This window comes from Pantherophis guttatus, chromosome 4 (assembly GCF_059756535.1).
Source record: "Pantherophis guttatus breed Tessera chromosome 4, ASM5975653v1, whole genome shotgun sequence".
In the NCBI taxonomy this organism is placed as follows: Eukaryota; Metazoa; Chordata; class Lepidosauria; order Squamata; family Colubridae; genus Pantherophis; species Pantherophis guttatus.
This window is the reverse complement of record NC_142066.1, coordinates 40,496,179-40,514,451: the sequence shown is the minus strand read 5'-3', so window position 1 is coordinate 40,514,451 and position 18,273 is coordinate 40,496,179. Positions and strand designations below refer to the sequence as shown.

Below are 18,273 nucleotides of genomic sequence, written 5' to 3'. Positions count from 1 at the left end.
AGATTGGCCTGCCATTTGTCAGAAATGATGTAGGGTTTCCTGCTTGAACAGGGGGTTGGACTAGATGACCTATAAAGTCCCTTCCAACTCTGTTAATCTGTTAAATCTGATTGATAAATATGTGTTTACATGGAAAAATATATTCAGTGCTAGAGTTGCTTTGCTTAGCGAGGTGGACAGCATATACATTAAAAAATTAAATAAATAAAAATATTTAGGACTGCGTACAATTCAACATAATAGTATATGATACTAGTAGGATAGTCTAAGTAGAATTAGGAACATCTTAAGCTGCAGTCTTAGAGACATTTACTTTGGACTATGATCTTTTCAATTCAATGCCTTTTACACCTGAGTAAATCTGCTCAGGTTTATGGTGCAGATCCCCCCCCCATTTCCAGCATACAGTGTTTCTGCTAAAAAATGGTAGAATGTGGCTGAATCATAACATTATTCATCCTTGCTGAGTTTCTATCATGGTGCAGATGCTTTTACCCAGCCAGTTTGCAACAGACGCTTCTGTTTTTGACAGCTGTTGGCGTCCTTCAATGGCACTGTCCCATCTGCCACTCAACACTCCCTCAGCTGGTGCCAAAGCTGCTTGAACAGAGGCACTTTTGACTCCTTTTGGGACTTAGAAGTAGGGCCCTTCCTTTATTATGTGCCATGTTGTCACCTCCAGCTGTGGTTCTGCACCCCTACAGCCTGCCTGTCTATCCTCCGGCACCCCAATGCTACTCTGGGCTTGTTCAGGTATGATCATTTGAATTATGTATACATTTATACGTGTGTTTGTGTCTGCTTGTGTGAGATAGAAGAAACATTTCAGTGTCATTGACACAGCCCAGCTGTGCCTGTCTTGGTGGTCTTGGGACAGCTGATAAAGCTTCCCCCATTGATAAATCTCTCCATTCCTGAGTTATTTTTACAGAATTGCTCAGACGGGGAAAGTCTTCTCCTTGTATGGAAAGGGATATTTACAGCTTCTTCAGGAACTAGATCGATCCATTCTGTCCTTTGTCCTATGGATTTCCTTTAGTTTGTACACCAGATGGAACATGTCCACTGAAAGACCTTAGGAATATAATGGATGGAACCTCTGTTGTACATTTGTTTGCTCTCTGCCAGTCTTAAAGTTTAAAAAGTAAAACTGACTTTGGTGGACAGCATAATAGATTTGATTAGAGGAAAAAGTTACACCTCTCACATTCTACTCTATTTAGGAGTTGACTTTCTTCTAGTTTTTCAGTGATGCCACACCATTTGCAATCCTTTAATCACCCAAAACTGTTAGTGGTTTTGAAATTAAATATAAACAAATACTAACCTATGCTTCAATGCCATTCCTGATATCATAAGCATTTTATAATATGAGAGCACAAGCTGTCTTCACTTATGTTACAAGTTTAAATTATGCTCAATGTTGTAGAAGAAAAAATGGTAAAATGCATGAATAACATGGGTTAGCAAAATGAATGTTGGTGCCCTATTGGTTTTACAGTATAAGTAAAATATTCTAAAATCCTTTGCAAGTATGAAATGATGAAACTGGGAAATGTGCTGCTTTGATGGCGTCCTGAGAAATATAGGCATCCAACAGTCTTGTTTACTTTTGGACCAACATTTAATACTTGCACAATGATTGAATTGACATAATTAGCTTTCAGATTGCCTAAGTATCTTCCTCCGTCTATTCATTTTCTAGCTTGGGTTGTGCAATAATCTGGACTAGGCTAGGCTAAAATTGGATTGGGTCCAACATGTTTTAGGAGTACCAGTTTGGTTTAGTGGTTAAGCCATCAAGCTAGAAACTGGGAGACCAGTTAATCCTGCCTTAGGCACAAAGCCTGGACCCTGGATAGCTCAACAGACAGAGCACTGTAATTTAACACCAGCTGTCTGCAATTAAAGTAAGATCGAATCTCGCCAGGCTCAAGGTTGACTCAGCCTTCCATCCTTTCTAAGGTAGGTAAATTGAGGACACAGTTTGTGGGGGCAATAAGCTGACTTTGTATAAATATACAAAAGTATGAAGGCTATTGCTTAACGCACTGTAAGCCTCCCTGAGTCTCTGGAGAAGGGCGGCATATAAATCAAATTAAAAAAAAAAAAGCCTACTGGTGAGCTTGGACCAGTCATTCTGTTTCTAGGAAGGAGGCCAATTCTGAAATCTTACCAAGAAAGCACAGAGACTAGTCCAGGAGGTTGCCATGAGTCAACACTGGCTTTAAGGCATTAAAAATGTTTAAGGAACCCAGCCATTGTCATGGTATGTTATATGAACCAAGCCATCACATAAAACTCATAATATGATTTATGTTTTTGGATGCAGTATGCCATGTAAACACAGCAATTGCATTTTGTTAATCTGGACTATGTTATCTGAACTCAGACCCTGTAGATTCGTTTTTGTGAGCCAAGTATATACCAATATATCATAACCAAGAGCATATTGAGATGCTTTTGAAATAATTTACAATTCTGACAATCCTTTGTCAAAAAATGAGTATTTGACCTTCTAGGTTTAATTATGCATTAAGGCAGCCTTAATTATTTTATTGGGGGAGGATCTACATATTTCGTTCTACCTTTATTACCTTTATCACAGAGAAACAATTGTGTCTCACAAAATAATAAGAGGAATCTAAAACACTGCAAAGCCACTGATTAAAATGCAAGAAGAAAACATAAGCAGCATAATAACAAAAGCAGAACAATAATGCTTGCCACAAACAATGTCCATACAATGTCCATAACAAACAAGGTAGACCTCAGAGATAGTGTAAAATGTTTTGTGACCTCAGGCAGAAATTTGAATCTAATAATATAATCAAAATCTATAAATGATTTGTTGCTTGTGTTGAGAGGATTACATTGTATAGTTCAATTGTGCCTGAACACTTTTATTGCTTAGAAGAGTACAATGCAGAAATAGATAACCTTATATTCTTCAGCATCCAATTGGCATCAACCAGCATGTCAAATGGCAAAACACTGTGGATATTATAGTCCAGACATCTTGTAAGCATCAACTTGGTAATTCCTATTTTAAATGATTGTGAACTATCAACTTACTTTATTCTTTTAATTCAAAAGAGAAGCACCACTTTGATTTTATTTCTGTTACTTTCATCAAAGTATTACTAATAGTATTAAATTAATGAAAACATCTGACAAAGCAGAACATTTCTGAAAGCTTTCCAAAATCGCCTGCCCTACTTTAGACAGAATAAGGCAGGTATTACCCATGCTCACCTGATTATTGTCTTAAACTCCTGAATTTTCCTCTCTGTTGGAAGGCACTTGTATGTGCCATTGTTCTGCAATTTTTCAAAATGGTAGAGGTCTACCTAGTAATGATATCCTAAAAGATACTCCCTCTGCCGAGATATTGCTAATTATTATATGTAGCATTACCAATAAGTAGACCAGCTTATTCATTTGAAAGCGTAGGCTCACTCCTGGGCAAGACTGTGTTCTTACAATTACATCTAATGAGCCAGCTATGACCATTCCTGAGCTAATTGAATTTGGCAGTTCTCCACACCTTAGAAGTATCATAATTTAATTAATGCAATGTGCTATATATGGAGCCATACTTGAAAATTGTCCAGAAACCTCAAATGATGCAATATGAAGAAGCTGAAATGAGGACATTGGTTACTAGTCAGTGCAATTAAACCTGAGTCATATAATGTCCATATTTAATTCCAGGCACAATTCAAGATAATCTTTCAGCCCTCAAAGGTTAGGGCCTGGTTGTCTGAAGAACTGTCTATCCTTTTATAAACTTACTTGAATATTAAGATCTGCAGGAGAATCCACTGCAGATATGCTCTGTGCTTCTGAACCTTAGCAATCATGAAGTACAGCCTTCTTTCACATGACTTGTGAAATGCCTTCTCCTCTAGGCTCTCTTGCTAGCGTCATAAAAATGTCTTACAAACCCATTTTTGAGGGATGTGTCCTCATGATATTATCTTCAGCTTACCCTTGACCTAGACCAGGGGTGGGCAAATGTGGCTCTTTTAAACCTGTGGACTTCAACTCCCAGAATTCCTGAGACAGCTTGGCTGTCTCAGGAATTCTGGGAGTTGAAGTCCACCTTCTGGGAGTTGAAGTCCACCTTCAAGTTGTGTTCCTTCTTCTCCCAATACAAAGCTTTCTATACAGACAATTTATTATGCTTTGAGGATAAGCTGGGATACAATGGTCCCAGAATGGAATCTGTTCTAGAAACATTCTCTCCTTATTTGATTGCTGGATACTGCTGGCCTTGGTGATTTTTACTTTCTGTACAAGAAGATTGAATATCTGTCCTTTTTGTTTGTTTGTTTGTTTTTACAAAGGAATATTAAACTGCCAGAAGATTAATAGGCCTGAAAGGACTCCATCTGTTTGAGATGTGTATATGTATATGCTGAGAATTCATATAAGAAAGAAGATGGTCTATCATTCTATGCATACACACACAAATGTGGAATGGAAAAGGCTCTTTTCTTGACCAAAACATTTTGAGAGGGAAATTGGTTTCCTGAAGGAGAAAGAAAAAGAGGCACAATTGCATTGAGAGTTTTCTGGGTCCAGCTTCACATTTTGTATTTTAAATCAATTCTTCCAATTACTCAGACAAACCTTGGAAGCGATGGGCTGTTTGACGTGGGTGTATTGATTTTCTGTTTTTCTGGGAAGACTATCAATCTCCTGGGAGAAGCAGCACACTATAAATAATTAAAAATAAAGCCAAATAATAAAAAGGAATGGTTGAACCCCCGAGTGTGTTTGGTGGTTGATTTTTCAACCTGTGGGTGACATTGGGTGCAAGAGGACTCTGTACTAAATTATGAAAGGGCAACAAAGCTGTCCCTTCTTTTTGTTGAGATGCAGTAAAATTGGGGGGGGAGCTCAATTTCAATGTATGTTGATATACTTTTCCCCTGAGTCAAGAATGAGAGAAAAACGCATTTTTGCCTTCCTTGAGGATAGCAGTTTAAGATTCAACTTCTCAGCTAGGCCTAAATGGAATGATTTTTAGGATAATTTATGTAATATTAAATATTAATATTTTAATATGCATTAATTATCTTGTTTTTATATTTTGTTGTTGAATATTTTGTTGTTGTGATTCCTGGAGTTATTTTTATAACAACAACCAAAAATCCCACAATGTTGTTAGCCTCCTTGAGAATTCTATTAATGAAAAAAGCAGGATGTGCATTAAATCAAAAAGTATATCCACTTGAAATTGGACAGACTTTGCTGTCAAGATGGACCAGTTGCTACCACCACCCTGGTTAAAAATTTAAAAAGTTATAAGTTTATTTCTAAAACCATTCGAAAAAAGGATAGAGGCAAAGATAGTTTAAGAGATTGCAAATAGTCTTTGTCCTTGGAACAATGGCAATTTTGCAATGGATACACAGTAGATGCTGATCATGGCCTAAAACATGCTTCCCCTGTTTAGTGCCTTCCAAATGTATTGGACTTCAATGTCACAGTCAGCTTGTTGGTCTACATCTCCTTGTGCTAGTGTCTCATACAAAGGAAACATTAAGCTTCATGAAAAGATCTTCATCTTGAATAGATTCTTGCCAATCTCTGGACAGTTGCTTAGAATTGGCAATCATATCAGAATCATATATGGAAAAGTTACAGATTTGCCAACTGTGTGCCTGAAAGCATGCCGAAAAGCTCTTAGTATTCAAAACAAAGCAAACACTCTTGAGCATTAACAGTAAACTTATTTTTTTAAGTTTTGCAAGATATAGGAAAATCTCTTCCTAGAAAAAAAAAAAGAACTAAATTAGTTCCATATAAAGCATCCTGCTACGCAGGGAAAAGACATCAGAACAGTATTTTTCCAGTCCATAATGGTGCAACAATAGTTTTTATGATATAGTATTATTCCAATCATTAGAGCTTTGTGAAATGGGATTGCAAACTATTTATGACTGGTATTCTACAAAAGATTCCAAAAGAGAAGTCCACTTAACAATTCTTACTCCAGTTTCCTGCCAAAGGCCCCTCATCAATCCTTCCCCCAAACTTCCAGAAGATTCCCTGATATAGGTTCTATTTACAAATGTGTTTGCCTTCCCAACAACCCTCCTGCCCTTTTAAGCAGTGAGTGACAAGAAAGTGCTGTAGTCAAATAGAGCTATTTATAAATGCTGAAAGTGGAGCCAACTATGATAAGAAGAGTGTTGGGGGACTGGTTTTCAAACTACCTGGTGATACTGTTTGCAAGACAGAGATTTTGTCTTGATAGGGTAAGAGAAAGTACATCAATCTATGAGCAAGTGATGGCTGGCGAATGTCATCCATATCTATATTCTCCCTTTGTTTCCCCATGGGATGGAGAAAGACCTTTTTAGAAAACAGGTGGCATAAAGTACCCCTCCTATCAGACTAAGCTTCTCATCAGCTGCTGTCTGTGTGAGAGTTTCTTGATTACACATAAACACACACAGATTTAAGCAGATCAAATTGCTAACTCCAAAATGAAAGTGGATTTATACAGAAGACTTTAGTGAAACTATTTTTGTGGGTCAGATACCTGGTAGGCAGTAGTCTTCCAAAATAGAATTCCTGCTCAAATAAGTATACAGCATGTATAACATAGAATTTGCTTTGTTTATGATATGATGCATAGTTTGTAACTCTGGAGAAGAAGAAAACACTTGTTTTGACAACCAACAACTCTGTAGTTGGTGACATCAGCTGCTAAGCATTTGCCTTTTAATCCAATAGACTAAAAGTCTGTACAGATTCTCAGTCATCCAGATCATGGTTGTCCCAAAAGTGCTTTTTCAGGAGGCAACTGGACATTCTTTTTTTTTCTCTGAAGATGTTTCGCTTCTCATCCGAGAAGCTTCTTCAGCTATGACAGGATTTATTCCTTCCATTCCCCACTATCCTGTCAGAGCTGAAGAAGCTTCTCGGATGAAAAGCGAAACATCTTCAAAGAAAAAATGTGCCTCCTGAAAAAGCACCTTTGGGAATTCAATAGACTGTTGGTCATTATGATTTCAAACCATCTTTTGTTTATGCCTGAGCAGATAAGGTAATTTTTCTCTTTTAAGAAATCAAGTTCTCCTTAATCACAATTTCTTTAAAGAAAGCAGAAATGTCTATGACCCTGCTGTCCCCACTTGATATTTTGTCCACGCTGTAGTCAATTTCACAACTAGGCCTTATAAAATCAGCTTATAAAATAGAGAATTCTCTCAGATCTTGAAGTCATGATTTTCTCTGCCAATTTAAGTAGAAGAATCTTCCCCTAGCAGTGATCCGCTTCTAATGCTGCACAATATGTAGAAGGCTTAATTACACAAAAATCCCATCGTGAAAGCAACTAGGGAACACAGTTTTGAGGGATAATAGCATGCAGACAGGTTGGGATGTGTACCGTGTGTTCAGTGCTTGAAACAGTTGTCACACTGACAGAGTAAAACACTCAAGTAGATCACTCAACACAGCTGTTTCTAGAGTTTATGGACTGAGTTTCCATATGTTCATTCAGACACTAGAGAAATGCAAATTAAAAGTGCTTATCTTGCTCTTCCATTTTTTACCACAGTAAGACTAGGATTTAGCAAGTATTCTTTGGACATTTGCAATGTGTGGCTAATATTTAAAAATGTCCCTAGAGCAAATGAGATTGCAGCTTTAAAAAAAAAAAGGAAAAAGAAAAGAAAAGCAATGCTATGGTTTATCTTGTGCAGAAACATACTTTCAGCTTCAAGTGTTCATCACTTGTAAATTAAGAATATTGATTATATTGAATATTAATCAATTGATTTTACAAAATCTTTGTACATCTCTTGGCCAGTTCGAATATTATGTCAGAATTTTTGTGTTCATAGTTATTTGTTACTTTCTGTAGACTTAAAAATATTATTACAGATTAACAGAGAATAAAAATGAAGCCATTTCTTTCTCAAGTAGGGACATCTGCAGAGAGGGTTAAGAAAAGACAAGGTGGCAGTTGGAACTATTCAATGGAAGCCCCACCCCTTTTTGTGATGCACCCATCTTGATTTTGCTTACCCACCTACCACTATGGATACCCCTTTTCACAAATTATGTACTTTCTGAGACACTCTTTTGCACTGGTTACATTCCTATTCTGCTTAGAATGATGTTAGGTGAATGGAATTGTAAAGTATTTGTCCAGGGTAAAAAATTTACAAACTCGTGCTTGCAAATTGACATTTTCATATCATTCTCTCTCTCTCTCTCTCTCTCTCTCTCTCTCTCTCTCTCTCTCTCTCTCTCTCTCTCTCTCTCTCTTTTGAGGGAAGAAGAGTTTTTAATTTAAGTTTTTTTCTTGTGGGATAGAAAATTCTGGCTAACATAGGTCAAAGGACAAATCTGGAAACAAAGTCAACTCTTGTGCTTTTGCAGTTACAGAAATAGATGAAGACTGATGTGGAGGTGGAAAGTGGGTACTTCTAAAGAGAGATATTATAAAGTGGCCCTGCTAAGCAGGCATGTGAGTCATTTACTAGAAACATACTGGTTTTATTCTAAAATAACTTTCAGCTTATCTTGTTTCATTTGCAAGTATTTTTCTAAAAAAGTCAGGGCAGGGGCAGGGAATCAAAACAAGATGATTGAATCAACCGTGTTCAAAGACACCCCATTTTATATGTGCATATTTATATGTCCATTTATTTTTGTTTTGATCCACTTTGAACACTGTGGAATAAAACCTGGATGTAACACTGGACTATTTCTGTAGAAGAATTATTTGATCCTATGAAATTACTATGTTCAAAAAATTAACAATACTTATTTATCTGTTATTAGTACCAAAGCAACAATGAATTTTCTTTCAGGTAATATCAATTAATGATTGAGCTCACACAATATTTAAATCAAAGTTTACCTATGATTTGTTCACTTATGTGGCAGTTGGCTAGATTTGCAGTGTCATACATGGTGCTAAGTCATAAATCTTGACTTATGAATCTTAATGTCTGGATTCACGCATCACAGTAAATTATATGACCCCATTACAAATTTACACTTGGAGGTCTCTCTCTTTGATTCTGGAGGCCAAGTTAATACATACCTAATTACCTATGAAATTCGTGAAAATGGAACTTATTTGTAGAGAGTTTTTTGGTGGGGATGATAAATGACTATCATGTGAGCTACTGTTCCATTAGTCTAAGTTTTATCTACTGTTTTATTGTTGTATACTGTGAGGAATCTATGCAGTTTACAGCAGTATATTCATTAAATGACTAAATAATTAAATAAATATTCACACAACTTGCTAAGACATCAGTTGTTTGCTGAACACAGTGACTGAATTCACATAACTCTTTCTGCATCTGTTTAATAAAATCTGATTGGTCTTACTTTGTAAACTTGTATGTGCAACCATATGTGTTTGTACACATCAATGCACAGTGTAGGTCTTCAGGGAACATGTGAGATTTCACAAATAGAATAATTCTTTGAAGAGATAAGGAGACAAAGACTATTACCCATAAATCCTATTCTCACAATGCACCTAAGTAAATTAGGAAATGGAAATGGAGGTTAGTAACTTGTAAATAAAAGAAAAATACGATAAATCAACTTAGTCAATTAACCATGATACGTTTAAATTTAATCCCAAATCAACATTGTAAAGATTAGGGCAAAATTAAAATCTTTATTCCTGCCATCTATTTTTCTTATAGGAACACATTTCTTCTTAGCATTCAATTATGTCAACTCAGGGCACATTTACTATCACAGAAAACAAGACTTTTAATTTCTTCATATTCTTCTTGTATCTATCTATCCAATCTGTTCCAATTTTGGCAAAAAAAATCGGTAAGTATACTCTGAAAAACCAACTTCAATATGGCCCAGCAATTTTTAATTAATTACTTTTATTTTCATTAGTCCTCTTCAAGCATACATCTTTGTAAAATCCACTTGGTTGCCACAGCCTGAAATTCAGGCTGTATGTGGTTGTATGTATTAATGCCAATATGAACTCTTGAAATTATTGGAGCACTGAACAAGGTGAACTTCAGCATCAGCACTTGGTCAAAATCCTGGATGCTATGTGAGATGACCATATAATACTGAAAAGAAATGGAATTTTAATAGTCAAAGTGCTAGAATGTGCAGCCCTACTTAAAATCATTCATGTAACTATGCCGTGAGTATAAACGCTAGTTCCCTATACAGGTAGTTCTCAATTTATGACCAGATGATTAACAATCATTCAAAGTTATGATGGATTCCTGAAAAGCTACTTACAACCCAGTTTCAAAGTTCTGATATTATCACCTTGCAATCACACGACTTCATTTTTTTGGTGCTCCATCAACTGGCCCATATTTATGGTTGTTTGCAGCCACCCCATACTGAACAATGAATTTGCTTAAAGATCACAGTGTTCACTTAACAACACCACGAAAACGATCCTAAAATTGGATCTGATCATAGGGTGACCCATTTTACAACTGTCATGATTTATGACTAATTTCCAGGCCCAGTTATGTTGGGAACTGCTGAACAAAAAAATCCAGCAGCCACTGGATTAACTACTCTGGCTTAAAAATATTCTTTGGGCAAAACAATTTCGCCTGCTTTTGTTTGAGACACCAATTCACCTCCTAAGAATCTCTCAGTTTTGCATTTTTCTAACTTCAGTCCGATTAATCCCCACGCCTGCCTTTGGACAGGTGGGACAGGTGCTAAACTACCGCAGGACAAATTGCAAATTCCAAGAAAAAATCTGCAGCTGTCGGCGACCGCCTTAATCAGATCTGGGGGTTTTTCTTTTAAAAAAAAAATCTTTCCATTCCCCCTCAGCCCCCCTCCCCCCCCCGCCCCGCTTCTCTTCAAACAGCTGAAAGACAAAAGAGTCGGTAGAGCAGCTCCAAAGAAGAGCAGAGAGAGCGTGGGCGGGAGAGCTGATAAGAGAGCAGCCAATCCGAGAAGCTGTGCGTGCTGAGGTTCATGCTCATTGGCTGCGAGAAAGACACAAGGGATGCCTTTATAGTCGTGGGGCATGGGCCGAGGAAGGGACGTCTGGATGGGTGGGTGTTTTCCCCCAAGCATCCTTCCTTGCCTGGCAGCGATTCGCAGCAGAGGTGGCAAGGGATGGGGCCTGTTGGTGTAGGTGGGTGAAATAATAAAAACTTTTCCGAATTTTCCCTCTGTCTAGGTTTTGAAGCTGGGACCCTTGGTTCTTCTCTGGGGGAGGGAATAGAAGGGGAAGCAATTGATCACACGGGTTGCAAAACTAAGGGGAGAGGAGAATCTTGTGCATTAGGTAGGGATCCTTCTGCTCTGTTTCACAGGCGTCCTAGTTATACAACCAGATGCTTGTTATATCATGAGAATTAGAATAAATTTAGAGCTTTTTTTCATTGAGGGTAAGGGCATTTTATTTCACTTACCACTTCTATAGCTAAGAGATTTGAATGTGCATGTATAATAGTTTGTGTGCATTGTTTGGATATATTCTCTGGGTATACATACATTCAGACATTGGAATTCTATACTGTATTTCACTGTTATATTTAATGTATGGCTAATGTAATGGGTTACCCTTATTTTTTTAGCTCTCCAATTATTGTTTTGCTTACAAATCTGAAAAAAGGAGAGGACAGTTGATTTTGAAGGAATTCAAGATTTTTAGGTAAATAACTAATGAGCAGTGGGAAGGAAGAGGGGTAAGAAAGTAAATCAACTCTGCCTTGATTCTCTTTTATATAAGGGGAACGATGGGAAACTCAGTCAGGCTTTCAAGATTCTGCTATTATATCCTCTATTAATAGTATTGGTGTGTTTCTCAACTTCCCCTCTCCTGAAGGGCTAACAATAGGATAGTTTTTCCCAACTAGTTGCTTTTCTCAATGCATCAGGAAATTCAGCTTCACGTACACATTCAAATGTACACACAAAAATTAAAGTTTCCAGGATCTTTGAAAATAGAGGGAAGATCCTTGTCATAATATTCCTTAGAGAAAACATGAAATCTCTGGAGAAGCAAAAAATATATTTGAAAGAAAGATGTGGTTTTTAGGGTTCTCTGTTAATGTAATTGATGTTTAGTGGATATGGGGATTTTATATTTTATTCTCAAGAGTCTGCTTCAGAAAACGATTCCTTTGCTTCTCTTGATTCACAGGTTAGGCAGTGGTCAACTTCATTTTCTTCTGATTTTTACTTCCTGCAGGGTAGTCCAGATGCTACAGTACCACCTACTGATGCCATGACACAAACGTTTCCAGCCCAGTATCCACCACCGCCACCCCAGGCCCGGCTTCCCCCACAATACCATCTTCACACCACCCCATCTGAGTACTCATCTCCAACTGCCCTGGACCACAGCCTGCGCATCTTCCCTGAGCAGGGCACAACTGCATCCGATCCTCTACCGTTGCCTCCACCTCCTGCCGTAAGTGGAGGGTTGGTTATCTAGCCCTCATGAAGGAAATGCTAAAGCAGGGGCAATCTGGGGTAGTTGTGGAAATCAGCAATAGGTCTTAGACTGCATAATAACTGTGATCATTTCTTAGGTATTCTTCGAGAACATTCTGCTACTAGAATAGGTTCTGACATTCTCTCTGGCAGAGAAAACAAGACAAGCTATAAAGGGTATTAGTTGGACTGCATTTCATTTCCATCACATCCTCTTCCTGCATCTCTGTATTTGAACCCTGATGTGTTCTATTTTCCTGTTATCTATTTATTAACTATCCAGCTATCAAAATTCTCTGCTGCTTCATGAAAGGGATAGCATCATTCATAGTGGCATGTTTGATGGCTGGGTTTTCTGAAAGGTAAGGATCATTTAGAGAGTGGATTAAAGTAGAGCTTCCCCATACACAAGAATTGGCATACAAGACTTTGCTGAACTCGTACCTTCCTGGAATGTTTAGGGCTTCCTTAGATGCCCCAGCCATTTGGATTTCCAAGTCTGAATGAAAGCCTTAGTATGACTGAAGCAGTGGACAAGAGCATCTCTGACCATGGCAAAAACTCAACCCCAAGCAGCTACCCTCATTTCTAGGGGAGGATTGGGGGGCAGGCGGGGGACTGGAGATGAACAGAATTGTCAAAATATACATCTTTAGAGCCAGAAAACACTTAACTTACACTTTTCATTTTTGTAGAAATATGGAATAACCATTACATATCTGTGAGTTTCTGATCCATGTAAATGTTGTTGAGTCTTATTGCAGTAGTATAGTTAATAGTACCCTGTTTCCCTGAAAATAAGACATCCCCTGATAATAAGACCAATTGGGTTTTTGAGCACATGCGCTAAAATAAGGCCCCCCTGAAAATGAGCCCTCCCCAAAAATATTTAAACGCATGCACAGCCAATCCCCGCCATTTCCTCCGGTTTCCTCCGTGCACCCCAAAATAATAAGACCTCCCCAAAAATAAGGCCAAGTGCTTATCTCATGGTTCAGAAAATTATAAGACAGGATCTTATTTTCGGGGAAACACGGTAGGTGGTCAGGCTGTCCTTTAGATTTAGATATATTTCAGTCAATTCTATCACCCTCTGGGATCATGCACCTTTCCTTTTCCTTTCCTTCATATCTGCCAATTCTAGGAAATTGCTCTTTTCCCAAGGATTGATTTATTAGTTTTGTACCCATCCTTTCATTCAGGAGCTCAAGGTGGCTTGCATAACATTCCGTCCTCCTACTTTTCACACCACAGCACTCCTGGGGGGTGTATGAGAAGGGACACACACACAGAGACACACGCTTCCCCAAAGTAACCCACTATACTCTTAGCTGAGGCTAGGCAAAAACCTGGGTATCTGTTCCTTAACACCTTCATTGCCACACCCATTTGCTAGCTTGAGCATTTTCCTTGGACCCAGATTCTTCCTGACTGTCCGCCAGCTTCCTCTGTCCCCTTCCATTCAAGCAAACATTCTCTTCTCTTATCCTAATCCCAGGTTCTTAGAAAAAAAATGTATATCAATACATCTAAACCTTAATCTAAAACAGGATAAATTATTCAGGGCCTTGAATTTACAGTGTATCAGGACTTTCAAGAAATTTTGGAACGTTGAAAAGATGTCTCTTATTGAGCATATGTAAATGGTGATTTACTATCTGTAGAATATCTAGTACTTACTCACTCTCCATGCATGCTTATGAAGTTTAAGATGCAAAATCACAAGACATAATACAATATATCCGTGATGGCGAACTTATGGCATGTGTGCCAGAGGTGGCACACAGAGCCCTCTCTGTGGGCATGCACACCGGTTTCTGGTGTGCCAGCCAGCGGGTCTTCATGGGTGCCAGAGCACCAGAAAAGGGCCTAAAGATGCCCAAAAAACAGACCATTTTTGGGCCAGTTTCAGGCCCGGTTCCAGATGGTTTTGGGCCAGTTTTTGGGCAAAAAACAGCCTGAAAAATGGTCTGAAAACAGCCTGATAACAGCCCCAAAACGCCAAAAAACAGCCAAAAAACAGGCATGCATGCATCAGCCAGCTGGACTTTGGGTTTTTGGCACTCTGGTGCGCACACATGCATGGCGTTCCAGTTTGGGCACTCAGTGCCAAAAAGGTTTGCCATCACTGCAATATATGGAACAATTTTACTGAGTTCTTAGATCATCAGTTCGTAATATAGCTCAAACCTTCACTTTTTTTTTAATAATTCTTTTGTATCATTCTTATTGACACTTTTTAAACAGATAAAAGCTAATATGAAATAAAGGAAAAAGGAAAAGCCAAGAAAAAGAAAAAAGTGCAAGAAAAGAAAAAAGGTGAAAAATAGAAGGTGAAAAAATACAAAGAAGTGGATTCTGATTCTTCACCATAGTTAGAAGTACAATTATATTTTAACCTTTCAAGTTATATCACAATATTCTTTCTATAATCTATCCTGTCTAATCATCAAAACCATGAGCCGCACATTCATTTTCTCCCCCCCCCCCGATTTTTACATCAAAAGTCTATAAGAGGCTTCCAGTCAATCCTTAGTTCTTTTTCCTACTCTAATAAAAGCTAGTCCCTGCCCTCCAAAATCCACTTCTGATCCTTTCTGTTCCATTTTTTAAAACTGTGAACCCAACCATATTCACTGCTTCTCTAATCCCTACTCCCAACACGCAAGGGCTTCACTTGTTATTATTCAGGGCTGCCTTGTAGGTAACAAATGGCAAACTACTTAGTAGTTGACAAAAACAAATTTGTTTTTGCTGTGACAGGCTGTTTTGTTTTAATGCAGTTCCCTCCTTTAATATTCCCAAAAAGAAACTGGAAGGGATCGCTAGCTTAAGCCCTGAAGTAAGGTTGGTTTCTTTGGGACTGAGAAGGAGGTATTATTTAAAATAATACAGGCCGATGAAGGCTAATACATCCTTGATTTTGTCAACTACTTTCTATCTAGAGCCCACCATCCCACCCTATACCACTTCCTTTCTAATGTTTCTGTTATTTGTGGAATTATGGTCATAGGAACCTAAATACTTTAGATCTCTTATCATTTCCATTCCTCCTAAGCCATGGTTGAAGAGAGTACGGAATTCCATAGTGCACCAGTTTCTTCCAACCTTACATCGCAGAATGTTTGGATGCTTCTCTGTACTCAAACAGGAACATTGATTCATTGCCCTCCAACTTCATGCATACCAGAGTTCTAGAAAGAAGAGAAAAAGTATCAGTTTGGTATATGGGGAGCAGCAGTGTGAACACCCCTAATGTATGTCTGCTTAATCCTGAAGTAAGATCTTTCTGTCTTGACAGTGTCTTTTTCTATCAACTTTGCTGACAGGTACAGAATTTGCTTGAGACATTTTGCTATCTGTATCAATATTCTGTTTTTTTCCCCTGGAATGGCTCAAGCAGTTAAATCCCAGCAGGAAGTTCCACAGTCACCATGAGTTGAGTCTGTTTGCTTTTTGACTGTGTTAGTAGAGGCATTACTTCCAGCAGTTTTCAGAATATATTTGTTCTCTGTAAATAAGCTGCAAGACTCTTTTGTTCTCTAGAGAAGCATTATGCTTTGATGTTGATGCATGATAAAATCTAGCCTGCAGCTCTTGCTGGACTCTCTCACATTTCTATGACATACCTACCACTTGGTTGCTGGCAATTTTCAGTGCTGATTCCCACATGTCTTTTTAAAATATATTGAATACTGTACTGAAAATTTTGCAACCATAGCTGATCCCTTAAGGGCAATTAGATAATTTGCTGTAATTAATAGGCAAGACAAACCAATCCAGATATATTCCAAACTTCTGCTAGAGAGACAAGCTCAGTGAGACAACCTAGTACTTTCCAGATATTTCAGCAAAGTGTGGATATTATAGTCTATCTGAAGAGTAACAGATTCCCTTCCTCTTCCCTCAAGCTACTGGCCAGTTGGCAACCCAACTACTTAGAAATCCTCCAGGGTTTTGACTGGGGGCTACATCTTAAGTTTTGTGAGCACTACGTCTGCTGAATAGTTTCCTCCCAGCAAGGCTGCTATGGTCATATGACTTTTCACAAACCAAAACATTAGAGAGATATGGAAACACAGATCCCTGTCATTACAGTAAGAGTCACATAGTTGTTGAAAACTATTTGGGCCAAGAGTGAGCAGTGAAGTCAAATATAGTGGCTTGGTTTAAATAGTCGCTTTTAAGCAGGGTCAAAGCCTGTTTGCCAAAACTTTATGATATTTAATGCACTATTAACTTGTGAAGAATTTGTGATGGCTATCAAAGAACATATCTATACAAATGTATCTTTCCTTATAAAGTACTAAGGGTAATTATATTAATTTAAACAGAGCTTTGAAAACAGGTATCCCTTCTTGATTGCCTGAGGTAGGCTTAATTTATTGTTTGTGACCAGAGAAATGTCCACTAATGCTCTATTTGATGTTTGGTCAATTTCAGTTTTGGTGGGGGGTTTTTTGTTTTGTTTTTGTTTTGCTTTATTGGCAATACTATCCTGAGAGATAGTATTGGCAATACATATAACACATGTATCAGAGGAATAAAATTGAGGACTATGTACAGTGCTAGAAATTCTTATGTGCAGTCTCACCAAATACCATCAAACTGAAAGTGGCAAAAGCAGGGAATAACAACTGGAGAGTAAGTATATTGATTGCTTGCTTAATTAAATATTAGAAAAGAAATATAGTAAACTTTTGTTTTTGTTTTGTTTTGTTTTGTTTTGTTTTGTTTTGTTTTGTTTTGTTTTGTTTTGTTTTGTTTTGTTTTGTTTTGTTACTGGGGGTGAGGGAGGATATTGACTGTTAAGGCCAAATATGATCTTTGGCCTGGAAAAAATTGAATAGCCTGAACTATAAAGATCAGGCAATTATCTTTCAAATGGGCAGAATGGAAAGGTTTCAAATCCAAAGCCTTGGGTGCTAAGCTCCAAGTAGCTTGGAGTAGGAAAGTAGCTTGGAGTAGAGTAGGAAACTTGAAATTCTTGGTCCAAAGGATCCAATAATTTCTCATTTGGGTGCATCCTGAAATCTCTCCTTAGTTTTCCATCTTGCAAGGCTACAGAATCCTTCTCTCTCCTCTCTAATCCAGCAATTGAGGCAATGGCTTTGGTAGTGACCATATTGGGTAATAACGCCTTTCTCCAGCCAACAGCTGCACCGGTATCAGATTCCCTGCTCTATCTCTTTCACCTCCTCCCCCTCCCCCAAATCTTTCACCGTCTTCACCAGCAGCTGTTTATCTCCGCATGGACAAGTGGCACATAGCTGACAACCTCATTTCAAGGACACCATGTCCTCTGATGAATTGTAAGCAGAGATGACCAGAGACTGTTTCATGCCCAAGACAAGAAATCCAAACAACACTTGTTTCCCTCTCCCAGCTGACAAAATAATAATAAATAATAAATAAATGAACATAATGGAGCTTTTTCAAAAACATCCCAGCATCTATCTCCTGAAGCAAGGATAAGATAAGGCCTACCAGAGTCATATTTTAGAGAGATGAGCAGCATAAAAATTTAATAAATAAATACATTTAATAAATTAATTACCATTTTGCCAAACGCAGAGTTGACTTGAGCAGATTTGTGGTGTTTTACAACAGGATGGAAATTAGACTAGTGTTTGTTTCTGGTTTTGCTATCATTTCATGGCCAAGGAGAGATATTCAATCCCAAATGTCAAATCACTTTTCAAATTTTAGGTGTTTTGCATGCTGACCACTGGATAGAGAGCACCATTTTGCTCAGACAGTTAAAAATCTTGACTGGTCCTGAAGCAAATTGCCTTAGGGGGCAGGCCGAAAGCTTCTAAGAGAACTATTCTT

The 18,273-nt window shown here is 38.0% G+C and overlaps 1 protein-coding gene across 2 annotated transcripts in view; it reads left to right on the top strand.

Annotated features, from left to right (window-relative positions):
• The first annotated feature begins 580 nt into the window (after positions 1-580).
• Positions 581-18,273, top strand: part of LOC117669046 (RNA binding protein fox-1 homolog 1-like) — a 34,554-nt gene continuing 16,861 nt past the window's right edge. The window contains exons 1-2 of one of the 2 annotated variants that reach the window (XM_034423148.3): positions 581-753; positions 12,197-12,418. In XM_034423148.3, coding sequence (XP_034279039.1) covers positions 667-753; positions 12,197-12,418 — 309 coding nt within the window. In that variant the 5' untranslated portion in view covers positions 581-666. Of the gene's footprint in view, positions 754-10,876; positions 11,135-12,196; positions 12,419-18,273 lie in introns of those variants that run through there. The other variant, XM_034423149.2, reaches the window with a different exon arrangement.